The sequence below is a fragment of the Propithecus coquereli genome, unplaced genomic scaffold (assembly GCF_000956105.1).
Source record: "Propithecus coquereli isolate 6110/MARCELLA unplaced genomic scaffold, Pcoq_1.0 Scaffold285, whole genome shotgun sequence".
NCBI lineage: Eukaryota > Metazoa > Chordata > Mammalia > Primates > Indriidae > Propithecus > Propithecus coquereli.
In genome coordinates this window covers 515,479-538,350 of record NW_012148452.1, presented here as the reverse complement: position 1 = coordinate 538,350, position 22,872 = coordinate 515,479, and the positions used below count along the sequence as shown (strand labels likewise).

At 47.7% G+C, this 22,872-nt stretch overlaps 1 protein-coding gene across 3 annotated transcripts in view; it reads right to left on the bottom strand.

Moving 5' to 3' along the window:
• BCAS3 (breast carcinoma amplified sequence 3) overlaps positions 1-22,872 on the bottom strand; it is a 507,686-nt gene that overhangs the window by 10,136 nt on the left and 474,678 nt on the right. For 2 of the 3 annotated variants that reach the window (XM_012648451.1, XM_012648453.1), the window contains one exon: positions 13,396-13,563. In XM_012648451.1, coding sequence (XP_012503905.1) covers positions 13,396-13,563 — 168 coding nt within the window. Of the gene's footprint in view, positions 1-2,329; positions 2,396-13,395; positions 13,564-22,872 lie in introns of all 3 variants that reach the window. The other variant, XM_012648452.1, reaches the window with a different exon arrangement.

Here is a 22,872-nt window from a genome sequence, read left to right as displayed (position 1 = left end):
CTTACGGGGCTGGGGCCAACGTGGGATATGAAGAGCCCCCCAGCTGTTCCTTTTACCCACCTGAGCGGAGTAACAGCAGAGCCAGAGCTGCGGCTTGCAGCTGAGTAAGTCCGCACACTGGGGGCTGGCGGGGGCAGGGAGGTTAGTGCCCCACTCCTCCTGAAACTGTTTCCCCCAGCTCTGAGACAGCCACTGTGCCCAGGCTCACTTCCGTGACACACCAGTGTCCTTCCACTGATGAGATATGGGGATGCCTTGTAACACCCTGCTGACGGAATCCCCTTGTTGCAACTTGTCATAACAGGAAGCACTTCAGAGTTATGATTCTGGAGTCTTTGGGACAAGGATCCCCTGTGCCCCGGCCTGGCCCCACAGCACCTCTTACCTCTCACCTTGGGGCCTCAGGACGGCTGCAAGGAGGTGCCCTCCCCCATACACGAAGGAGGAGAGGCGCGAGAAACGCTGGAGGGATCGGTCCAACAGACAAGGCCAAGAGTGGCATCTGAGCCCTCTCGAGGAATCCCTAGACCTCCGTGTCTCACAGGATTGCCTGTCATTTCTGGCCTGTAAGGGCTCTGAGCGGGTTAAGGGACAGCAGGGTCCAAGGTGCAGTCCTCTGTGAGAGGGAGGGGGTCCCGCTCCACTGAAAGGAGACCCCCTAACCCCAGACCTCAGTGCCTCTCCTCAGCCTCCTGCTCAGGACTTCCCCATATCCAAGCAGAATGTTCCCTAGATGGGCTGCTTTTCCCATCTTTCCTCCCACCTGAGTATCTTCAGTTTATGGCTTCTTTTTACTCAGGGATTTATGACTTTCATGGTAATGGGTTCCATTTCATTTCCTCTATGCCTATTTTTCCAATCATTGTGGTACAGGCTTTTTGAGAGTTTCTTAATAAGTGGGGGTATTTTTCTTTTGAAACAAACTGTCCTGCAAGTGAATGACTTATTAGGGGTGTGGATGCTACCCAGAGACACATGGGGGTCAGGGAGGGGATGACCATGGCAGGGGTAGGAGAGAATCTTCTAGATTAAATAGTGCTGTGCTGAGGTCCCTTTAAGACTCTTGGCCAGCTCCTGTGTTAGAGTCCCACATGCTGCTCATAAACATTCCTACCAGAGAACTAGAACCACATACAGGCACACAGGCGTTTGTGTGCCAAAGAATGCTCCCCCTGGGGACAGGCACATACACACACAACCTATCCCAATATCATTGACCTGGCTCTAAAGAAGAATAGTTTTTTTGTATTTGTTTCCAAATGGTAAACTTGACCTTAGTAATAGATTTAATTCCCCAGTGGCGTTTTGTGTCAGGTCCAGGTGTCTGGTAGCCTTTACATCAGTGATTAAGGATTTAAGGAACCTACCCCAGCTGTCGGTCCGGTTGTCCTAGGCCAAGCCTAGCAGAAGGAACTGTGTTAGGGCAAGGTCTCTGTTGCCCCCTTCAGGGTCCCAGCCTGTGCTCTCAGGCCCACGCACCGTGGCTGGGACAGCACCACAGGCTCAGTTAATTGCGGCGGTGCCGCCGCCTGTCCAGATGAAAAAGGCTGGGCTGATGCCGGGCTTGCCTTTGTGCTGTGTTCACAGACTGGCTGCTGGTGCCGGGGCTCTATTCATTATTCAATTCAGCTAGCTCAGACGAGCCTTTCCATTTGCTCCTCCAGGAGGAATAACAAATCTAGAAATGCAATTCCACTTTGGTATATTAAGATATTGATTTGCCTGTCGGGTGGAAGTGCATTTGTTCTGTCAGTCCTCCCATGGGTAAGAAGGGGTTAACCAAATGTTTATCACAAGGTTGGCTTCAGAGTTGAAAGTAATGTGATCAGTAATGAATTTTGTGTTACATTAGGTTGTATAAATGGACAGACAAGCGCAGACAACAAGTGGCCAGGAGTCGGGGCTAATCTAATGATGTAAAAATAGAGACAGCACCAATTATACTAGGGGCCAGCTCCAGGCTCCTGCAGGGACTGCAAATGAATAGGTACAAATCAAATTACTCACTAATAGACGCACTACAAGAGGGGCAGTCAATGGTAAATGCATTAGAGCCTAGTGACCTCTCTGCTCTGCACAGCAGAGTCCGAAAATTTGACTTCCATCTTCAAAGTGGGGGGCAGGGAGTGGTGTTCTCAAAGAAACTCTTGATGGGTGAAGGATGGCAACTACTCCCCATCCCAAACCAGTCCCTTGCCAAAGGGACCTCCTGTCTGAGCTGACCTCTTGCCCTCACTCCAGTGCCTCCTAAGCCTGGGCACCCTCTTGAGGGATGAAAAGAGCAGTGGGACAAAGCCTTCCATGTGGGCAAGGACAGGAAGTTACATACCACAACACTTCACAGCCATGTGTCTCTCAGGGGTGAAGTTTTTTACTGCTACGTCAAGGGCTGTGTCTGTATTGAAAATAAAATATTTCTTTAAAGAGGATCACAAAATGGACCTTTAAGAGAGCAGCAAGAACTGAGATCAAAGTGAATAGATACCACAATCTGGTTTGACCACTGAGAGCTTTGCAGGGGGTGTTCATGGTCTGTTCCAAGGCACAGCACATCTAGGCATTCACAGATTTCTCACTAGCCCAAACTGGTATCGTCTTTCGCTCTATTCCTCCTCCCCAGACCAGCCAACTGAGATCCTAAACTCCTGCCTGCTGCCCACAGCTGGGGGTAGGGAAGGATGTGGACATAAAGCCAGTATCGTGGGTAGCCCCTCAGGTTTCTTCCTCCTCTCAGCTTCCACAGATTTAGAAACCAGTCCTGAAGTTCAAAGCTGCCTGGCAGTGTGGCTGGGCTGCTTAGGGAAGAATCAGGGAGATGCGCTCAGATGCATTAACTGCACGCTCATATTCAGCTCTCGGTGGCTTGGGGATGAGTACAGTATGAAACCAAAGAAACTCCAGGCCTCCCAAGGACCCAGCCCATGCCTGGACGGAGGTGTGGGCCTGGCAGGCTTAGCCCACACTCCCCCAACCATCCCTAAGGCCAGCACCAAACAGTCACACACACCAAAGTGGAGGTGACACGCTGGTGCTGGCCAATTGGAGCCTGGAGACAATGGGAACATTCCAGTAAAATGAACACGGGGGCACAGAACGGAAAAGTCATCATGAACAAATGAAGCAACTGGATGGTGATTCTCCCCAAACTCAATTAAGCACACAGAAGGGTGGAGCTGCCAGCAATCGAGCTACACTAAATAAACATACGTGGGGGGAGTTGGAGGAGGGCTGTGAAGCCTGGTGCTGGGGATTCTGCCAGCGAATTAAAAAATGTCTTATGCAGTGGGCCTGCGGGTCCCTGGGGGCAGGGGTGGGGTAGAAAGAGGAGTAGGCAGGAAGAAATAACCAAAAGTCAGAGGCCAGAAAGCTGCTTCTGGTATGGGTACTCCAAAATACCTCCTTCTCTTTAAATCAATCAGATCGGCTTGGCTTGGCCTTCTTGGTACAGCGCTTTCTATTGCTTCTCAGAGCAGAGGCTCTGGACTCCCAAAGGGTCAGAGGGTCATTTCCAACTTTCCTTTTCTGTCAGTGAATGTGTCTTCCTCTCTTACCAGCCGCCACGCCTAGGGGGTGGTCTGCAGACCTCAGACCATCTTCTGAGAAGGCAGGGGGCAGAGGCAGGGGCAGAGGGGAAAGGTGGGCATTTAACCATCCATGACCACGCTCAACTTTGTTCAGATCTCATACCTCACAGAAAGGTCGATGGTTAAAGGTGAATACCCTGGCAGAGAGGAACAGAGAGAAATCCTCCCTTTTGTTAACCATTTACCTATGTTAACGCTTCCAGAGGAGGGCCCTTGTGCTGGGGGTCCAGCAGCCCTCCCCAAACCCATTTGTCCAAGACTGCAATTTTCCACAGTAACTCTTGCTTCCGTATGGGGGCAACACCTGGAAAGGGGACTCTGAAGGGTCACCAATGAGGTCACGCTGGCACTTCCTCCTTGTTGATAGGAATCAGTGTGCCTTGGTGAAAGAGTTGAAAGTAGACTTTAGGCAACTAAAAAATGTGCAGAGGAACTTCTTGGCCCTAAACCTCCATCACAGTTGGGCCTCCCTCACCTTAGGGAAGAGGAAGGGAGCATGCCGAGGTCAGGGAGAGAGGAGAGGAGGGGAGAAGGAGAGAATGGGAGAGAGGAAACAATCCACCTAGAATCAGATTTGAGATCTGGCCAGAAACTAACAAGTGTGTCTTTTAAGCACGATAATTATTCCCATTGCTTCAACTGGCTTTCATTTACCTCTCAGAGGCTACAAAAACCCATCCAGTCATTCAACAAACATTAACTGAGGCTCAGCTTAGCTCTTGTCCCAGTGCTGGATGCTAGGCAGGGAGAAGGCTGGTAGTTAGAGGTAACAAAGATGAATCAGACTCAGTCCAAGGAACCAGAACGGGGTCAAGACACACTTGTGGCAGCATGGGTGAAGGAGGGGCTGAAGGCACCACCAGAGCTGGCCCTTCCCCTTGTGGGATACAGAAGGGCATTGGCCATTGCTAGTTTAGAAAAGGCAACACATGCTACTTGCCCAGGGCCAAGTGCCCAGTGAGTAGATGGTGCAGAAATTCAGAGAGAGAGAGAGAGAGAGAGAGAGAGAGAGAATGTGTGCATTTGGCTGCACGGTCAGGGAAAGCATCACAAAGGAGGGGAGATTTGAGTTTGGTCGAAAAAGATGACTGGGCAGAGAGGGAGGGCAGTGGTCACTTTAGGGCTGACCAGTATGCTGGTAAAGCAGGTGATCAGGGCCTGTGCTGGCGAGGCTGGGATCATGTTTGCCCCAAGGTGGTGACACATGCACAGGGGGTTATCGTGGAAGGCGAAGGGGGAGATTGGGCTGGGGAGAAAGGCGGGGAAGGCTGGTAAGAGACCTGAAACACCATGGCAAAGAGCCTGGTCTTGTGCAGGCCCTGGGCACTTTCTGAGCAGGGAAGTGAGACAACAGTCAAAGCAGGCCCTGAAAGGGAGAGTCCCCTCCCTTTACTTGGACCCCCTCTTATTTCGAATCAAGGGTGGGAATAACTGATACTGCTCCCACCCCTCTGACCCGGTGAGAGTGGCAGGGTCTTAAGAACTGGAGACTCTTCTCAGTATCTTATTTTAATCCCACATCTTTTAGTTATGGTCTCACTTCAAGTCTTTCATTTCCTCCTTTGTAAACTGGAGAGAGGACCGTCTACCTGACAGTGTTGTGACAATTAGACGACATCATGTGTTGAGCAGAGTCTGAAGCATATGAGCCCTTGGGAGGCATGGCCATGGCTAGAGTTGGGAGGAGTAAATGAGATGGTACCTAGTGTAGGTCAGTGGCCAGGACATCACAGGTACAGCGGGCAAATATTTACTACACTTACTGGTTTCCCTCTCCCACTGCATTAGAGAGGAAGAAACTGAACCCTGAGAGGCAAAGGCACTTGTCTAGGATCACAGGTTTCCCCATTTCTTGACAAGGACTTCCAAATCCCAGCAGAAAGGAAAAACAAACATTCTTCCCAATGGCAGTAGCTTGGTGCTGGGAACTGAAAGGACTCTCCCATTTGGCCTTTCTTCCCAGTGGAAAATAGCTAGGAATAGGCAATCTGACACTGGACTGTGACACAAATAGCAACACCAACAATGCCACCCCTGCCATAGCCACCCACTATCCCACAGTCTCACTGGCAGCAGCTGCTCCCTCCCACCCTGAGCAGGGACGCTTGTGACCTGCCCATGGGACAGGACTCCACAGGGTGGCCCTGTGCCTTTAGGGGCTTACTATCTTCTCCCACTCTCGGCAGTTAGTTTTATCTTCGCATCCTGGAAAGACCACGCCCTGTGGGCAGGGGAACTATCCTGACCTCTGCTTGGTCCAGCCCTGTAGGAATCTGAGGATTGGAGCCAGAAAGGAACAGACCCACAGTTCAGCACCCTTGCCTCCTCGGGGATCTAATTTCTTTGAGGGTAGGAACCACGCCTTACTTATTTTTCTCTGACCTACTGTGGAAGAAACTATTACAGCAGATGCCTGCGGAGAGCTTGCCTGCTGCAGACACAGAAAGAGCATATTGGGCCACTGAGGAGATCACTGAGAGAAGACACTAAAAGCATTTTTTTTTTTTTGAGACAGGGTCTCGTTCTGTCACCCAGGCTGGAGTGCAGAGGTGTCATCATAGCTCACTACAACCTCAAACTCCTGTCCTCAAGTGATCCTCTCACGTCGGCCTCCCAAAGTGCTAGCATTACAGGCGTGACCCACTGTACCTGGCCAAAGCATTTTTATAAATGCAGTAGAAGGAGGAAAAATCAAGATCCAATTAGGTGAAGCAGAGGAAAGGCCTTAGGTGCCTGGCTAAGTTGCTTGGATGACAGTGTTTGCTGAGGAACGTGGCGTTGTAGGGAGAGGGGCAATTTTAGGAGCAGTAGGTGATGAGGGATATTAACCAGAGAAGCCCAAAGTCTTAGGCAAGAGAGCCAGACCAAGCCAGAGCTATGCCTTACAGAAGTGAGAACGTACAGTTAGATGAACCACCCTCACCTGTCTTGAGAAGGGGCATGGAACCTGGGAAGTTGGAGAGGTAAGACTTGGGGAAAAATAAGAGACTAAAATAAGAGACTGAAGTCTCCTGGGTTGCCACATTGAGCATCCTGGAAAGGATATTCTCATTCTCAGAAGACCCAGGGTGTCTGGTGTGAGCCATTTTTACTCACAGAGAGGCTGTAGGAAGAGAAGAAGAGAAGATTCAATGGAAAGAACAAAGCAGCCTGGTTGCTGTATGTGGAAGGAATGTGACCTGTGGGGCTAAAAGCCTGCACACTGGCCTGTGAAAGCTGTATCTTCAGGCTGTGAGACCTGGGGGTTTGCTTAGCATAGAACAGGGTGGCTAACCCAGGACCCACAGACGAGGCTCACCTGGAGTCAGAAAATCTCAGGGTTGGGACAGGGACTTGACAGGCCACACAACACATATGTGAGTGTCACTTTTCCAGCTTTCTGGGGTGACACTGCCAGTTCCTGTTTCCACGACCTTGCAAGAAATCAGGTTACCAGGATGCATGTGTCTACCCATGGGGCTGGACTGGGTAAAGTTCTCTTCTCTGAGTTGCAGGTTTTTTATCTATCTGATGCAGAAAATTGTAACAACTGCCACACCTTCTGACATGGCTGCAAAGTCCAATGTGCTCAACTAGTTTTTACAGTGAACTCTGATAATTCAATTATCTGCTTTCAATATGGGGTTGACCACAGAGTCTGGATGTCTAAAAGATAACAGAATTAATTCAATGTGCTGGTGGCTGCAATTATTGTCACCTGATCATCTGGCACCCTGTGATGGGAGAGTGCTAATATGGCCCCTACTGGAAATGCAGCCTTAGTTCCCAGCCCTCGGTGCTGGGACAAGCAGGTGTTCCAAGGCCCACTGGAAGAGCTAATTCTAGCGGTAGGATGGCGTTCCAACACAGAGTTATTTGGTATAGGGTATATATCTGATCAACACTGGTAATATTAATAATAGCTCACGTTTATTGAGAGCTTAATTTCTACAGTCCTAAACTGAAAGATGTTATTAGCACACATACACACACACATGCACACACATAAATAGTGCTTTTAGGTCATCTTTTGCAAAACATAGGGCAATCAACAGATATTTGTTAATTAACTTGCTAAAACCTTCCTATGACCTTTTAAAAACTGTGCCTAATGTTCAAAATATACTTTTCTACTATGAAAGAAAAAGAAAGGCACAGCCTTTTCAATAAATAAAAGTAGCTTCTGACAGAAATCTCTGGAAGAGCTTTAGTTGAAAATAATTTTAAAGTCTTTTCTGCTGAGTAATTAATATATAAACAGGAAAAACTCAGATGATTTAGCAGAATAAGCTAGAGTGCTGGTTTTTAAACTGTAGATTGCAATTCACCAATGTATTATGAAATCAGTTTAGTGGGCCACAACTGCATTTTTAAAAAATGAAATAAAGTACTAGAATGCATTGCCTATTATTATATTGTTCTATGAAGGGTTGTATGTTTGGGTGAACTAGGTCAGGAATTAAAATACATATATGAGGGAAGGTAAGAGGCAAAGATTGAGCCCACAGAGTGATCCCCCAGAATAATTGCTTCAATACTAGAACAGAGACTGTTAAAGAGCCAGTAGACAGACAAAGATGAAGCTTCATTCCTACCAAACAGCTACTGTGTTTGAAAAGCAGAATCAAACAGTGAGCCCAGGGCTGCAGAAAGCAACAGCCATGGGAAGAGACAGTCCCTGTGGACCTTAGAGCTGACTCAGCGAGCTCTTAAGAGTCAAAAGCAGTGAAAGGAGGCTTCCCGAAAAAAAGATGTGTCAGTAATACTTTAAACAGGGACCAGGACCTACGCATAAAGGCCTGGGCTTTTGACACCAGATGGGAAAGAACACAAAAAGGAAAGATAAGGTTTAGCTAAATAGTGTCTGAAAGAGTTAAAGTCTAAAAAGAAAACGTACTTAATGTGTACCCAGGTGTTTATTAAAAAAAATCTTTTTTTTGTATGAAGTTATATCTTTACCTAGACACAAAACAGTTGGAGTAAGTCAATGTTTTGTTTATTTTAAAAACTCTATTTTTCTAGAAAAGGCAATATTGAAAGGAATGTCTGCTAAGCAGGAATTAGTCAAGTTATTTTGAGGGGGCAGCAGAGAGAGGAGGGGGCTTTGGAAGACAGCATTCCAGGCAAAAGGAAAAGTATGCGCAGAGCCTGGCGTGCAGAGGGACCCTCTGGGGAGTTCAGCTTGCCGGGAGCTCACCCAGGGCAGCAAGAGATGAGTCTGGAGAGAGGGCACCGGCTGGTCACGAAGGGCTTTGTACACATTGGACGGGGTGAACCCAGGAGGAGGAAAGCGGTGAGGGAGAGGAGTTCAGTTTTTGGACATGTGGATATGTCAGTAGGTAACTGGGTAGATGGTTCTGGAGATAAGGAGAGAAAGCCAACTTGGAAGTTTCTTGGAAATCATCAATTTGTGGATGGTAATTGAAGCCACAGTAGCAGAGGTTGCCATGTACCGAGGAAAACAGATGAGGGCTAAGACAGGGCCTTGGGAAATGCACTGAAGGAGGCAGAGGAAGCCCAGAGAAAGGACTGAGGAGTAGCCAGAGGCGGAAGAAAAACCAGGAGTGTGGGGAAACAGGAGCACAGGAACAGTACTTCAGCAACGCAGGGAGTGGCTACAGGGCCGTTTGAGGTAACCCAAACGTCCAGTCTGGGAAGAACAGTTGTGGCGGGGCAGGCTGGTGGCAGGGACTGCTCTCCTCTGTGACAGGAGGAGAGGGGAAAGTCGATGCAGGGATGTTCAGCATGTGGGTAGCAGGAAGTCAAGAGATTTCTTGAATGATGCCCCAAATTTTCTCGCTGAGAGTGACAGATGAGACGGTGGGGAAGGAGATGTGAGGAGAACAGGAAGTCTGGAATAGCATCCATGAAGACGGAAAGGGACTGATTTCAAGAGGATAGAGTGATCACAGGCACCATACTAAATAAACAGCAACAATAGGAAAAAATATAAAAAATAAACTCAAATTCCTAGAGGACCAGAGATCTGGGGAATCTTTAAGAGAATGGATACAGGCCAGAAGCCATAGTGGCAAGGAGGGGCTGCAGCAAAACCGCCGACACCGGGGCTGAACGTAGAAGACTTCGTTTGGTTACTGCGCACCTACTATGTGTCAGACACTGCCCTAGGTGCTGGTTTCTGCTGCAACAGATGAGTGCAAACTGAGAACGGGAGAAGGGGACACTAGGGAAATACCGAGCGGAGCTCGGTGGAGAGGAGAGACCATACATTTGTAGAGGCACAGTCCGAACAACTTGGGATTTCCTTTCGGCAACCCAGGTGTGAGAGCAGGGTTGGACTGACCGTGAATTAGAGTTTAGCTGAATGGACAATGGAAGGGTCACAGAGGCAAGGGGCATAAGGATATTGGCAGGAAAGCAATTCAGCCGGTTATTTTAGAGCTGGACTTACAAATCACGTAAGTGATCTAATTAGACTGGTGAGCGGCCAACACAGAGGACAGAATTAACACCTGCCCTGCAGGGTGAGTATGACTCGAGGTAGACCTTGTCAAACTTTCACACGCATAGGGCTCTTGTGAAAACGCAGACCCTGCTTGAGTGGGGCTGGGTGGGGCCTGAGACTCTGCATTTCTAATCAGCACCTAGGTAATGAAGCTGCCACTGCTCTCAAGACCACTCTTCTTTAAAAATGATTTACTTTTTAATTGATAGATAAAAATTGCATGTATTTATCATGTACAGCATGATGTTTTGAAATATGTATACCTTGTGAGACGGCTAAATTGAGCTAATTAACATGTATTACCTCACATACTTACCACTTTTTTGTGTTAAGAAGACTTAAAATCTACTCTTAGTGATTTTCAAGAATATAATACATTGTTATTAACTATAGTCCCCATGTTGTATGACAGATCTCTTGAACTTATTCCTCTTGTCTAACTGAAACTTTATATTCTTTGACCAATGGCTATCTTCCCACACCCCCAGACCACTTGGAATAGTAAGGTTTTAAAAGGTTTGGTTTTATCTTGGGGGGAGCTGATTTGCCCCAGGGTATAGCTCACCAGCCAGGTACTGGAGCTAGCAGACTGTTCCATCTTCAGGACTTCTGCTAATTGACTGACAGTATCGTGACAGGTTGAAATTGGCCATAATAGGAGTTTTTACGTTACAGAAATCCACAAATCAGGGCTTTCCTTCTTCCCTTTGGAGAGCTGGTTGCTAAACATCTACAAACACCACTAGCTAAACCTATATATTAGTGAGGCATGCTATACAATGGGCTTCAGTGTTAGGGTAATGAGAGCAAGTTTTGAGTTGGCTTCTGAGCTTTGTTCGTACTTCGATAAAGTGGCCATCAGTCCTGATTGCGCTATCGCATGAGGTGGCTGCTGGAAGGCATTAAAGGAATTGACTTATCTCTGGTGCATCAGAGTACCTAACAGAGGCAAACACTTGATGTCACCTGTTTGTCCTATGAGACAGCTAGAGAAGTAGGTTGTGGGAAGAAAGAGAGGGACTGAGAAGTTGCCACAGGCAAAGGTGATTTGTTGGAAATTCTCACCCTAGTTGCACTGTATTTCCCTGGCTACCTGTGGGTAGGAGGCTGACCTTGGCATGGGTGTACTTGGCTGCCTTTCAAGGCCCTGGGCTACACAAGGCTGATACTTTACCTCTAGTTGGAAAATGTGAAAACTGATTCCCAAAAACAGAAAAGGAAATGTGTTAACTCCACTATATCTTCTTTATTTACTAGCCTTTAAAACGGAGGTAGACTTTTTAAAAAAAAGTTAAACATACACCTAATAAGGTCTAAGAAAACTAATTGAATCCCTTTTGGTGACAGTTTGGGGAAAATAAAATCCCTCCACTAAAAAAAGGGAGTCTCCTATTTTCTGACCTGTGGGTCATGCAGTTTTAATTTCCTCTTTCCTTTTTTTTTTGATACTTTTTAATTTCATGAACCTGCTTAAGGCCACAAAGACTCTCCTGAATCCCTCAGCTGTCTGGCAGATGAATCGCTGCCAGTTTTGCTCAGGTTACTGTCTACGCCAGGCTGAAGTTCCACGACTCTGACTGATGCACCTTCAACTCTGCTTGTCGGACGATGCGGAGGTGCTCCAAGGGGCTCTGGAGAAGGCGGCTGGAGAGGAGAGCTGATCCAGGAGCTCCTCTAGCCCTCGGAAGAGGGAAGCTCCTGGGGAGTGAGTCTAATGACACCAGGCTCTGGTTTGTGTGAGCTGAGGCTGGCCGGGGCCCTGGAGATGCAGGGTGAAGGCTGTGCCATGGGCAAGGTTCGGAAGGGGGAAGCTTCCCTCCCCAAGGCCAGCTTCCAAGGAAACGTGGGTCCGGCCCCAGTAAATGGCAGAGCTGCTCCTCATCTCTGGGTCCAGGTGGGAGAACACAGCATGAGGACATGTTATTCCTGAGTCGGGGGTTTCATGACGAGGGTGGAGTAGCGGTGTGATGCGTCTGTGCCGTGTGTACACGCTGGTGTGGGACATGGCCTGTAGCAGCTTCTCATCTCCTCTCTTTCCAGGGAAGCAGGGGGTGGACAAGGGGCTGGTCCTCAGAGGTGCGTGTCTCCTGTGGCCCGTAAGGCACTTCTCCACCTCTAGCCAAACTCCTTCTCTGCCTCTCTTGCACCCATCCGTTCCATCCTGTTCACGTGTGGTTATCACACAAGCACTGTGGGCAGGCGGCACAGCTAGGGCTGTGGAGATGATATGTCGCTGTGCCCTCAGTGTAGGGACAGAGACACTGGCAGGGGTTGGGGCAGAAGAGAGGGAAACTCCTAACTGCCAATCCCAAACATCGGAGACCTAGAGGAGCCACGAGGCAGGAAGAGTGTGATAATGTCAGGCCTTTCAAGCTCTGCCCCAAATGCTCTGACTCTAAATCTTGCTGGTCCTGATTAGAACCTGCCCCAGGGTTTTGCTTCTCCTCACTGGGATCTCTTCTCCGGTAGGCATGTGGAGCAGGGACGCAGCAGTCCGCAGCAAAGAATAACAGCCTCGAGAGGACTCAGGCAAGCGAGAGAGGGAAGGCCTCCGGCAACGGTCTGCTCGACCCAACAGAAAGTTCCTACTGCCCTCAGAAAGCTGGAGAGAGGCCTGCTGGGGCAGTCTGTGTCAGACAGGAAAGCAGGGCTGGAGGAGTCGGTAACAGCACAGATATCTAGAACGAAGGGGTGCTTTGGAAGAAAGGAGAGGCAGGCTGTATGTACGGACACGGGAGGACTGTGGTCTTTGCTGGATGCATGCTTGTGTGTGTGCGTGTGGACACACACGCTCGCCTGTGGCAGGGCTCACTCATCATCTCAGGATGTCTTCTGATTGCTCGATGGATGCAGGAAGCCACCCAGACCCCAGTTGCTGGACTCAGAGGCAAGAGTACAGTGAAGAGACGGCATGAGGAAAAGCTGCCGGGGCCGAAACCAGCCTGGCCTGCTCCGTGCTGGTTCCCGCCCAGGTTGGCTGGCAGGCCGCGCTGGTACCTGCCAACCTATGAAGCCTCGAGCATGACTGAAGGAGGTGCGCTGCCTCAGGACTCAGTGCCCAGGCACTGCTGGGAAACCTGGGGACTCCCTTCCCCAAGGGAGTAAAGTGTCCTTCTGGGAGCTTCTGACGCAATTGTGCTTATCATGGCATTTCTGTGTGTGTTATTCCATGCAGGAGGGGCAGTTCCACTGGGAACCCCCTTTACACAGGGTCTCCCAACATCAGAGGCAATGGACAGCAATCAGAGTGCTAACTACAGAACAAACGGTAAAAACAAACACATACCCTCTTCCTGCCTAAAAGGCTCTACACCAACAGGTGCCCGGCGTAACCCAGTCAGGCTGTAAGTCTGAAGATATCTTTACCTGTTCCAGATCCCACGACGTCCCGGCTCGGGGACTCGGCCATGGCGTCAGCAAGCCGCTCCCGGAGGCCCTCCTCGGTGTGCTCCATGGACGACATGTGCCGCAGCCCGAAGCCCTCAGGCCAGCTGCCGCACACCTCTAGCAGGGTCACGCTGCGGTCAAAGGTACCTGTGGCACACATGGAACATCTGGCATTGAGCCTCTGCCTTCAGAGAACAGTTCTCTTTATGTCTACCCACCATTAACTCCCTCCGTGCTCAGGGTCCATTTTAGCCCTTCTACAGGATGGACGAACACCATGAAGTAGGATGTGTCGCACAGAATAAAACAGCTCTTACCAGTGGATCAGAGTGTAGATCTCCAGAGAATGACTTCCATGACATTAGGCTAGTGGTTTTAAAATTGTTTCTGAGGAGCTACAGGGTTCCTCTGGCCCTCAGGGACTGCTTCAAAGACTGGGACAAGGGAAGGGAACCCCCTTTCCAAATTCAACCAAAACATTTCTACTTTCCTCTGATATAATGGGATTCCACACAAAATTTCATTTAAAGAAGGAGTTACATAGCCTAATTTTTTTTTTAAAAGTTTCTAAACCATTATATTCCATAACCTATACCTAACCTCGTTACTTTACAGTTGAAGCTCAGAGAAGTTATGGCCCAAGATTAAACAGCAAGTTTATGGCTGACTTGGTCCAAGAACTCAGATCTCCTGATGCCTCTGTCTAAAACCTGTTCTACCCCACAGCAGTCTCCCGGCTGCCCAAGGACATGTGCACAACCAGGGCACTATTTTGCGGATACCAGCAATAGAGTTGGGTGATAGCATCTTCAGCAAGAATCTCTCCTTAAGCTAAAGCTACTCCCCAATTCCAAAAAGTACATGGTGTTCTGCTGAATGCCAAGATTAGATTTTACATGCAAGATCACTTCAAAGTCCAAATTTAAATTATTCTACTTTGTTATACAGCAAGTCTTCTGTGAAAGCTTATTTCATCCACTCTCTTTTGGAAGGAGATTATAGTCATGCTCTGTTGCTTTAAGCACATACCATTTCCCCAGCGATTAGGTAACTGAATCCACTGCATTTACTGGGCTTGGTTCCTGCCAGCACCAAGAAGATGGGGAAAAAATGCAAATGCCAACGCTTCCCAGAGTTAAAAGTACACGAAACACACACTCTTTATCAGGCCTTGCTTCTCTTCTTTGATCAGCCGTCAGAAACTATCTTCCCTAGGCGGTCGGGCCTGGGCAGTGTCAGACACACTCCCTGCCAATGACAGGTGGTAATAGAGAGGGTGCGAGCCCCAGCCCCGGCAGGTGGCCCTGCCTCTGATAATGGCCAAAGCATCGAGGTGATAACCGTTAGTAAACACTCTGACAGCCGGTGACTCCATACATCAGCAAAGAGGGCCAGATAATCCTGAACTCTCCTGTCCAGACAAAGGCCCTTGGCCAGCCTGCTGAGATTTATATGTGTGGCAAGGGTCACCACTGGCTCCCAAATTTCATCAGCCAAGTTTGGCTTTGATTTATCTCTTACCTAATTGTAGGGTGGATTCCTGGCACTGGGAGAACGGGCAGCATCTATAAATGCGTCTGTCCAAAACGAAGCCTACCTTGGGAGGGGGTTGCTTGGGATCAGCTCGTCAGGTGGGACTCAGGAATTGGGGGTTGCCCTATAACACCTTCTCTCTCCATCATGTAGGCTCAGGATGTAGGTCTAGGGAGCTAGGTGCTGGGAACTGGGGGTGGGGTGCTGAGCGTCACCTGATCCTCCCAGGGCCTGAACTGTGCTAGGGTCACGCACTAGCAGTGCCAAGCCCAGAGCCAACACTCAGTCAACACTGGCAACAACTCCCAGTGACCAGCTGGGGCTGCTGACACAAACTGAGCTTTCGATTCTACGGTCTACTCCCTGGGTGATGCTAGGCAAGTCCCTCTATCTCCTTTTTCCATCTCTGAAGTGCAACTAATAACTCTTTGCCCTGTCTCACAGGAGTGAAGAGATTGAGCGAGGTCCCGCCAGGAGTCTGTGCTTCCCTCTAGTGCTTCCCAGTCTTATTTGACAAGATCAAGAGCTACAGTATCATTGTTTTTCTGAACAGCCTGCCTGGGACACACATGCTTAATGATTTCAGAAGAGGGGATGACAAGAAAACGTGGGCCCTCCCCTTCCCCATACATTCAGCTTTCTCACGGACAGAGACATTTCAGAACCTGGAAAACTGGGAGGGGAATGACCATTTGCTTTCTCACTTCACAAGAGCAGAGTGCCTGCCTCTAGAAAGGCGCTCAGTTGGTGTTTGTGCATAGTGTGTTTAGAGGTCAGGGTGTGGGAGCTGACAGCAGGGCCAAGGGGAATATCAGAAGCCAAATCAGGAAGGAAACCAAAAAAATCCAAAAAATGTTAAAGCAAGAAGGGTTCAGGTAAGAGGGTGGGCCCAGTCCTTAACAATGGTAAAGGCCAGAGGAGTGTATAATATTTTAAGGGACAAAGTAAAGTATACAGGAGAAAAGAATCATGAGCTAATGTTGCAGTGGAGAGTGGAAATAGACCTGGACTTAAACGTGGACTCTAACACGTATTAGCTGTATGACTCTGGGCATGAGTCTCTGATTCCTCATCCATGAAAATGCGAAAACAACACAACCACACAGGGCTGTTGTGAGGATTGCATTAGATATATGTAAAAGTGCCTGACGTATAATGAATGTTCTGTACATAACAGGTATGGTCATGTATGTGTTAATAACAAATATGTATACCTTTCTACCACTTGAGACTTTATTTTTTTTTTAGAGACAGGGTCTTGCTCTGTCACTCAGGCTGGAGTGCAGTGGCACCATCATAGCTCACTATAGCCTTGAACTCCTGGGCTCAAGGGATCCTTCTACCTCAGCCTCTCAAGTAGCTGGGATTACAGGCACGAGCCACTGTGCCTGGCGTATATTTTGACTATGACAATGATCCTGAGAGGTAGTACACAGGTACTACCCCAATTAATGGAGGAGGAACTGGAAGCTGAGAAAGGTTAAGTGACATGTTCAAAGCCTCTGAGTGACAGATCTGGCAGAAGGGCTCCTAATTCTTAGCTCACACACTGCTTCCCTTAGCAGCCTCTACAGTGGGATAACCATTATATGTAGAAATCACTCACTTTCCTAACTTGTTTTGAGAACTCCTGTGTCACCTTCAACCAACGCCTTTTAAAAATCCTTTCCACTCCCAACAAGCCCAAGTTCCTTGGGGTGTCATGGTAATGACGACGAGTCACCTTGTCTACTCGACAGCTCACAGGAAGAAAAAAACTGATAGGTCTGTTCTCTCCTAGTGTGTGCATGGGAAGGAAGTCATGGGTAGGAGGTGGGAGATACCAAAAGTGTTCAGCAAAGAAGCACGTGATCATTTCCACTGTTTTGAAAAGTCACAGAGAGGATACAATCAGTGGTCCTGCTTATCCTGCTAAGAGTCCCAGCAGAGGCGCTGTGATACCCGCTTTCTGTCCTCCCCTTCCACTCCTGGCAGCCTCTTTGCTGAGAACAGCAAAGGAGCTCCTGGAGTCTCCTGGTCCTGGCGTGAGAGCAGGGCTGCAGGTGTGTGTTTCAGCAGGCGCTGGGGTGAAGAGGCCAAGCCCTTGGAGGGTGAGGTCACCTCTGGGCTCTTAGGAAACTGCACATCTTGTCGGTGTTGACGGCACCACTATCATTCATCTGGCCAGCCCAGAGACACTCCATCAGATGAGCTGGCCCTTTGAGTCCCATTACGGGAGAAAGGGTCAGTTTCCAGGAGGGAGAAGATGCTCACTTAGTGCAGGCTGTTTGCAAAGCACAAAATATACATGCTTAGCAACAAAGATCTTTTGCTAGAGCAATGCTCTGCTATTTACAAAGCCCTCTCACATTTATCATTTCAGTTAACTCACACATTCATCAAATATTGATTAGTGCCCGCCATGATATGAGTCAAGCACTGTACTCAGGTACAGAGTGAGCCCAAAATAAATAAATAAAAAATGAGCTCATGGTCCTTTACAGAACTCTGGGAAGCAGCAATTATCACAATTTTACAGATTTACATCGTACTGAGTTTGAGAGACATGAGGCAACTGGCTCTAAATGTTAATAGTCTTTCCACGATGCCTCCAGGGAACCCTTTTCTTCAGGGCTGCCTCCTACCCTGCTACTCTCTGAATACCTTTTCCAAGAATGAGGACAAGTCTTACTGCTCAACGAAACCTTGAGCGACTACCCAGATATAATGAATGCCCTTACACAAACTCTGACGGTATAAAAGGTTCTTTACCTTCCTGGGTGAAGTTGATGAAAGCTACTCACTTACCAAAAGAATGTGTGCTTGTGCACACACAATTATGCAAGCAATTTCGGGGTGTTTATGGATGGCTCTGAAGCCCGCCCGTGGACCCCAGGTGAATTAGATCATTCCTATGGTCTTATTTCCATACTGCCTTACTTACATTGTTCTCCTGATCTGTTTTTCCACCTAGTTTAGAAGCTCCTGAGGGCACGAATTCCTTCGTAATGGAAATAAGCATAGGACTTTGCACATCGTGCTTGCTCAAAACAGGTTCGTTTATTGTGACCATCTGAGAAATCTGACAGTCACTTTGGAGTCGACACCCTTTGGGTGGGGTACCAAAAGTCTGAACATCTGGGCCCAGGGTAGGCAGAAAATGGAGTTAAAATTTAAAAAGAGGAAGGAAGAGGATGATAAATGAGCAGAAAACAATGTCACAATTTTACTCTGCTGCTTTTTATGCACTTATTTATATGGAGATTCTGGAAACTGGAAAACAAAACAATCTGCCTGGGATGGCACAGAGAGCTGGTCTCATACAGGCGAGCTTCCCAAATCCTGCTTCCTAGCTTGGCACCCTGTGTTATACTCTCTTCTCAGAGGAGAAATGGATCAGGTTCTTGGGTTTCGCAAACCCATTAAAGGCATGCTGTGACAGCTGGTAAGCTGGAAGCTCCCAGAGAGGCTCGGGGACACGTGCCCTGCCTTTGTGTACCACTGTTCCAGGGGTAAGGCCACCCTGGGTGGAGGTGGAGTGGGGCAGGTAGGAAGCTACTCTCAGCTGATAGTGTCTAATCACACCCTCACTATTTAAGAGACTGTGGCACAGCCTCTGCTCTGCATCAGTTAGATTCAGAACAGGGTTTGGATTTTGCTGAGAGCCTGTTGATCAGATTTCTAGCCACCAGGGAGACCAGATATCGAAAACAAAACCTGCATTAAAGAATGCTTTTCAAGACATAAGCCCTTCTGGATGAGAGTGCGTCACAATAATGATGTCTGAAATAACTAAGAAATGATCCCAGGCATGATGAAGGCAGCCATTGCAGAGCCTCCTTGCCTAGCTCACCGAAGTGCTCACCAAACTGAGCTTCAGACTGCTGCTGCGGGGCACACTCCTTTCTCCACACTATAGGTTGATTCATATAAGCACAGGCTGAGGACATTACCTTTACCTGGTGTGATGGTCAATTTGACATGTCAACTTGACTGGGCTAAGAGATGCCCAGCTAGCAGGTAAAACATTTCTGGGTGTGTCTGTGAGGGTGTTTCTGGGAAGAGATTAGCATTGAAATAGTAGACTGAGTAAAGAAGATCCACGCTTACCAATATGGGAGGGCATCATTCCATTGAGAACCTGAACAGATAAAAAAGGTGGAGGAAGGGGAAATTCATTCTCTCTGAGCTGGGACATCCATCTTCTCCTTCCCTTGGACACGGGTGCCCCTGGTTCTCAGGCCTTTGGCTTTCACCAGGACTTACGGCATCGGCTCCCTTGGAGAACAGGTCTTCAGACCCAGCCTGAGCTACGCCACCAGCCTTCCTAGTTCTCCAGCTTGCAGCGGCAGACTGTGGAACTTCTTGATCTCCAAAATCACGTGAGCCAATTCCCATAATAAACCTCATATCTATACACCTCTCTCTCTATCTCCTATTGGTTGTGTTTCTCTGGAGAACCCTGACCAATAGCTTGACCACCAGCTGTGTCCACAGGTATATTTTATTGTGTCAGTCTGCACCATGTCATGACCAACAGGTTGGTTCTCTGTGGGAAGGCAGGTAGGGTGAGAGGATATGAGGACCCTCTGTGTCTCTCTCAGTCATTTAGGTTTGTTCCCAAGATAGCCATGATCCCACATCCACAGACAGACATGGTACAGAGCAAAGGGGTCTGGACTCCAGCAATCTTTTATGACTCACATTATCTAATGCTCATCAGACTTGTGACACTCAGTGGACCATCTTTGTCCCCTATGCATCCATTTGGCTGTGAGGTTTGGGTTTGGGGCATTTAGGCTATTTTGAAAAGATTTACTACTCATGTTTGGAAGTGAACTGAGCTAAGAGGAGTGGCACCAGCACAGCAAAGAAATGCCTCAGCTAATTTTGACAATGAGACCACTTTCATAATTATAATATACGAACATAATGCGTACTTTAAAGGTTAGAATATAGATTACAAATCACGACATCTAGGTTATAAGTGGAATTTACCCATTAACTTTTCTGGTTCCTCTGGGCAAGTCACCAATCCCCTCCGGGTCTTGATTTCCCCACTTAACCACATGGAAAATAAATGAATGACTCCTGTTAAAGGCACCAATAGTTTCAATGTAATTAACAATAATACACTAACAGAGTAATGGTAAACTGATGTTTGAGGTATCATAGGGTAAACGCTACCAATTTCATTTTCTGTAAAGCTGATAACATAATCAGCGGTCGTATCATAAGAGTTTTGTTCTTACCTAATTAGAGGCACACAGTAAGCAGAAAACCTGGGTTCAAATGCCAACTCCTGGTACCTTCTCACTGTATGACTTTGGGAAAGTCATTCCCCCTCTTTGGACCTTGGTTTTCTTACCTACTGCAGTGGGTTGAGTGGTCATCCCCCCACCACCCCCAAAAAGAGATATGTTCAACTGGAGCCTCAGAATGTGGCCTTATTTGGAACTAGGGTCTTTACGGATGTAACTACGGATCTCAAATTTAGGATGGGTCCTAAATCCACTGACTAGTGTCCTTAAACTAGAAAAAAGAGGGAAGAAGGCCACGTGAAGACAGAGACAGGGCAAGGGATGCCAGGAGCCACTAGAAGTTGGAAGAGGCAAGGAAGGATAGCACGACCCTGTTGATGCCCTGATTTTGAACTGCTGGCCTCTAAAAATATGAGAGAATAAATTTGTTGTTTTAAGTCACCAAGTTCATGGTAACTTGTGACAGCAGCCCTAGGAGAATAATACACCTATAAAACAGGGAAAATGATATTTGCCATCCAGGGCTGTCGTGAGCATCAGATCAGATGGTATATGAAAGAGCATATTAAACAAAAGTTATGGGAGACCATGATTTTCTTTTTTTTAAATTAATTAATTAATTTTTTTATTTCAGCATATTATGGGGGTACAGATGTTTAGGTTATGTATGTTGCCCTTGCCCCCCCTCCACCCCCAAGTCCGAGTTTCAAGTGTGTCCATCCCTCGGATGGTGCGCATTGCACTCTTTGTGTATGCATATACCCGTCCCCTCCTCCCTCCTCCCCCCTCCCCTCTGCCCGACAGCCAATAGATTTTATTCTTATATGTGAGGCCATGGTTTTGAACTGAGCTCCTGTACTAGGCCCTGACAGATCAGAGCAAACCAAAATGGAGTCACTCACGCTAAATGCCACAAAATCAAACTGAAACCTTAAGGAAGCAGACAGATCCCCCAACAGACCAGGTTTTCCTGAAAACCAGGAGATTCTGGTCTACCTGAGTCAGTGTAACAAGGAAGCCCCCTTGACCCTCACTTTAACTTTTACAACAAAAGTAACCTGATGTTAACCAACTTTTTCCCCCCTATTGTTCTATTTCCTTGTTCTCATGTTATAAAACCCACTGTTCCGCTATTGCCCAGTGGGGGCTCTCATTTTATTTTGGAATGGAGGCTGCCTGGATTCATGAATCACAAATAAAAACCAATTAGATCTATAACTAAATTTGTTACAATTTTGTTTTTTGATAAGTGCCTTGTAAAACTGCACAGGGCCATTCAAACATAGAGGATTACCCCAGGGCTCTGTGAGCAGCTCTTCTTAGGGGCAGTGGGATTCTATGAAAGGCGAAGAGAGTGACTGAGGAAACCTGGGTCAGAGGACAAGCAGCCAGAGGAGCACACTGGGGTGGGGAATGGGCACATCAGTCCTGGTCTGGGCAACGCCATCATTAAGGGTATTGGTTATGTGTCAATTACATAGCAAGGGCCTTGGATGGGGGTGTCAAAACAGATAGGTGGGTAAGTGCACCCCAATTCTCTGAGGATGCCTGCAGGGGGCACAGGAGAGTAGGGGAAGTGACCTCTTAGCTCTCATGAAGGTTAGGTCCCTCATACAACCCAGTGATCTCCCTACATCTGAGGGTGGGGATAGGACTTTTCAGCTCCCTAAATTCTTTAATAAACAAACAGAATCATACTCAACATGGGTAAGGATGGAATGAGGTAGACTGTTGCTGGTGGGAATACATTGGTATGAGCTATCTGAAGGGCAATTTGGCAGTATGTATTAAGAGTTAAAAACATGCCCAACTACTTACCCAAGGATGCCACGTCCAGAAATCTAGCCCAAGTAAATAATCTAGGAAGCAACGCACCTTCATGCGTACGATGCTCACGGCCACATTAACACGGCCTCACAATAAGGCATTCGTTAAGTAAATTATACTTCATTCTTGCAGTAGAATATTAGGTAGTCATGAAAAATGCTGTTTATAATGGGAAATTCTTTAAGATACAATGTTAAATAAAAAAACAAGACAGAAGTATATAGTTAGTATTACAGAACAGTATAAAAGCAGCATGGAAAAACACTCTAAAAGATTCATGACACAATGTTAACCATGGTTGCCTCTTGGTAGCTGGGTTATAGGGGACTCCTACTTTATACCTTTCCATATGTTTCCTACAGTTTTTGTAATCAGTAAAAAAATAAGACTAACAAAGTAAGAAAAAAAAGGAAAAGTTAAGGGAGGAAAACATGCTTCCTAGGAGAAGCACTCGCGCAGGGACCTGGATAGCAGGCCCATAGGAAGCGCGTGAGGGACGGCCTGACCTCACCGAGTGGCCTCCCTGTCAAGTCCTCTGCTCGGTCTTGACTCAGCTGGGGGCAGGTGGGCCTGCAGCTCCACGGCCCATGTTTGACGCTTCTCCCAGTGGCCGTGGCTGGCTGCATGCAATGTTGACTCATCCCTGTGTACATACGACATATTTCTTTTTAATTCATGTCAGGAATGTGCACCAACTCGTGTGTGGAAAATGGCAGAAACAATTCCACCTCTGTACAAATTTCATATATCAGATCGAAACAGCCAGAACAACAACTCCGGAGGAAGTCAATTTTAAAATCAAGTCCCTTTATCTGTCACCCTTGTCCCCTCCTCCCCTGACTATCCTTTGGATAAA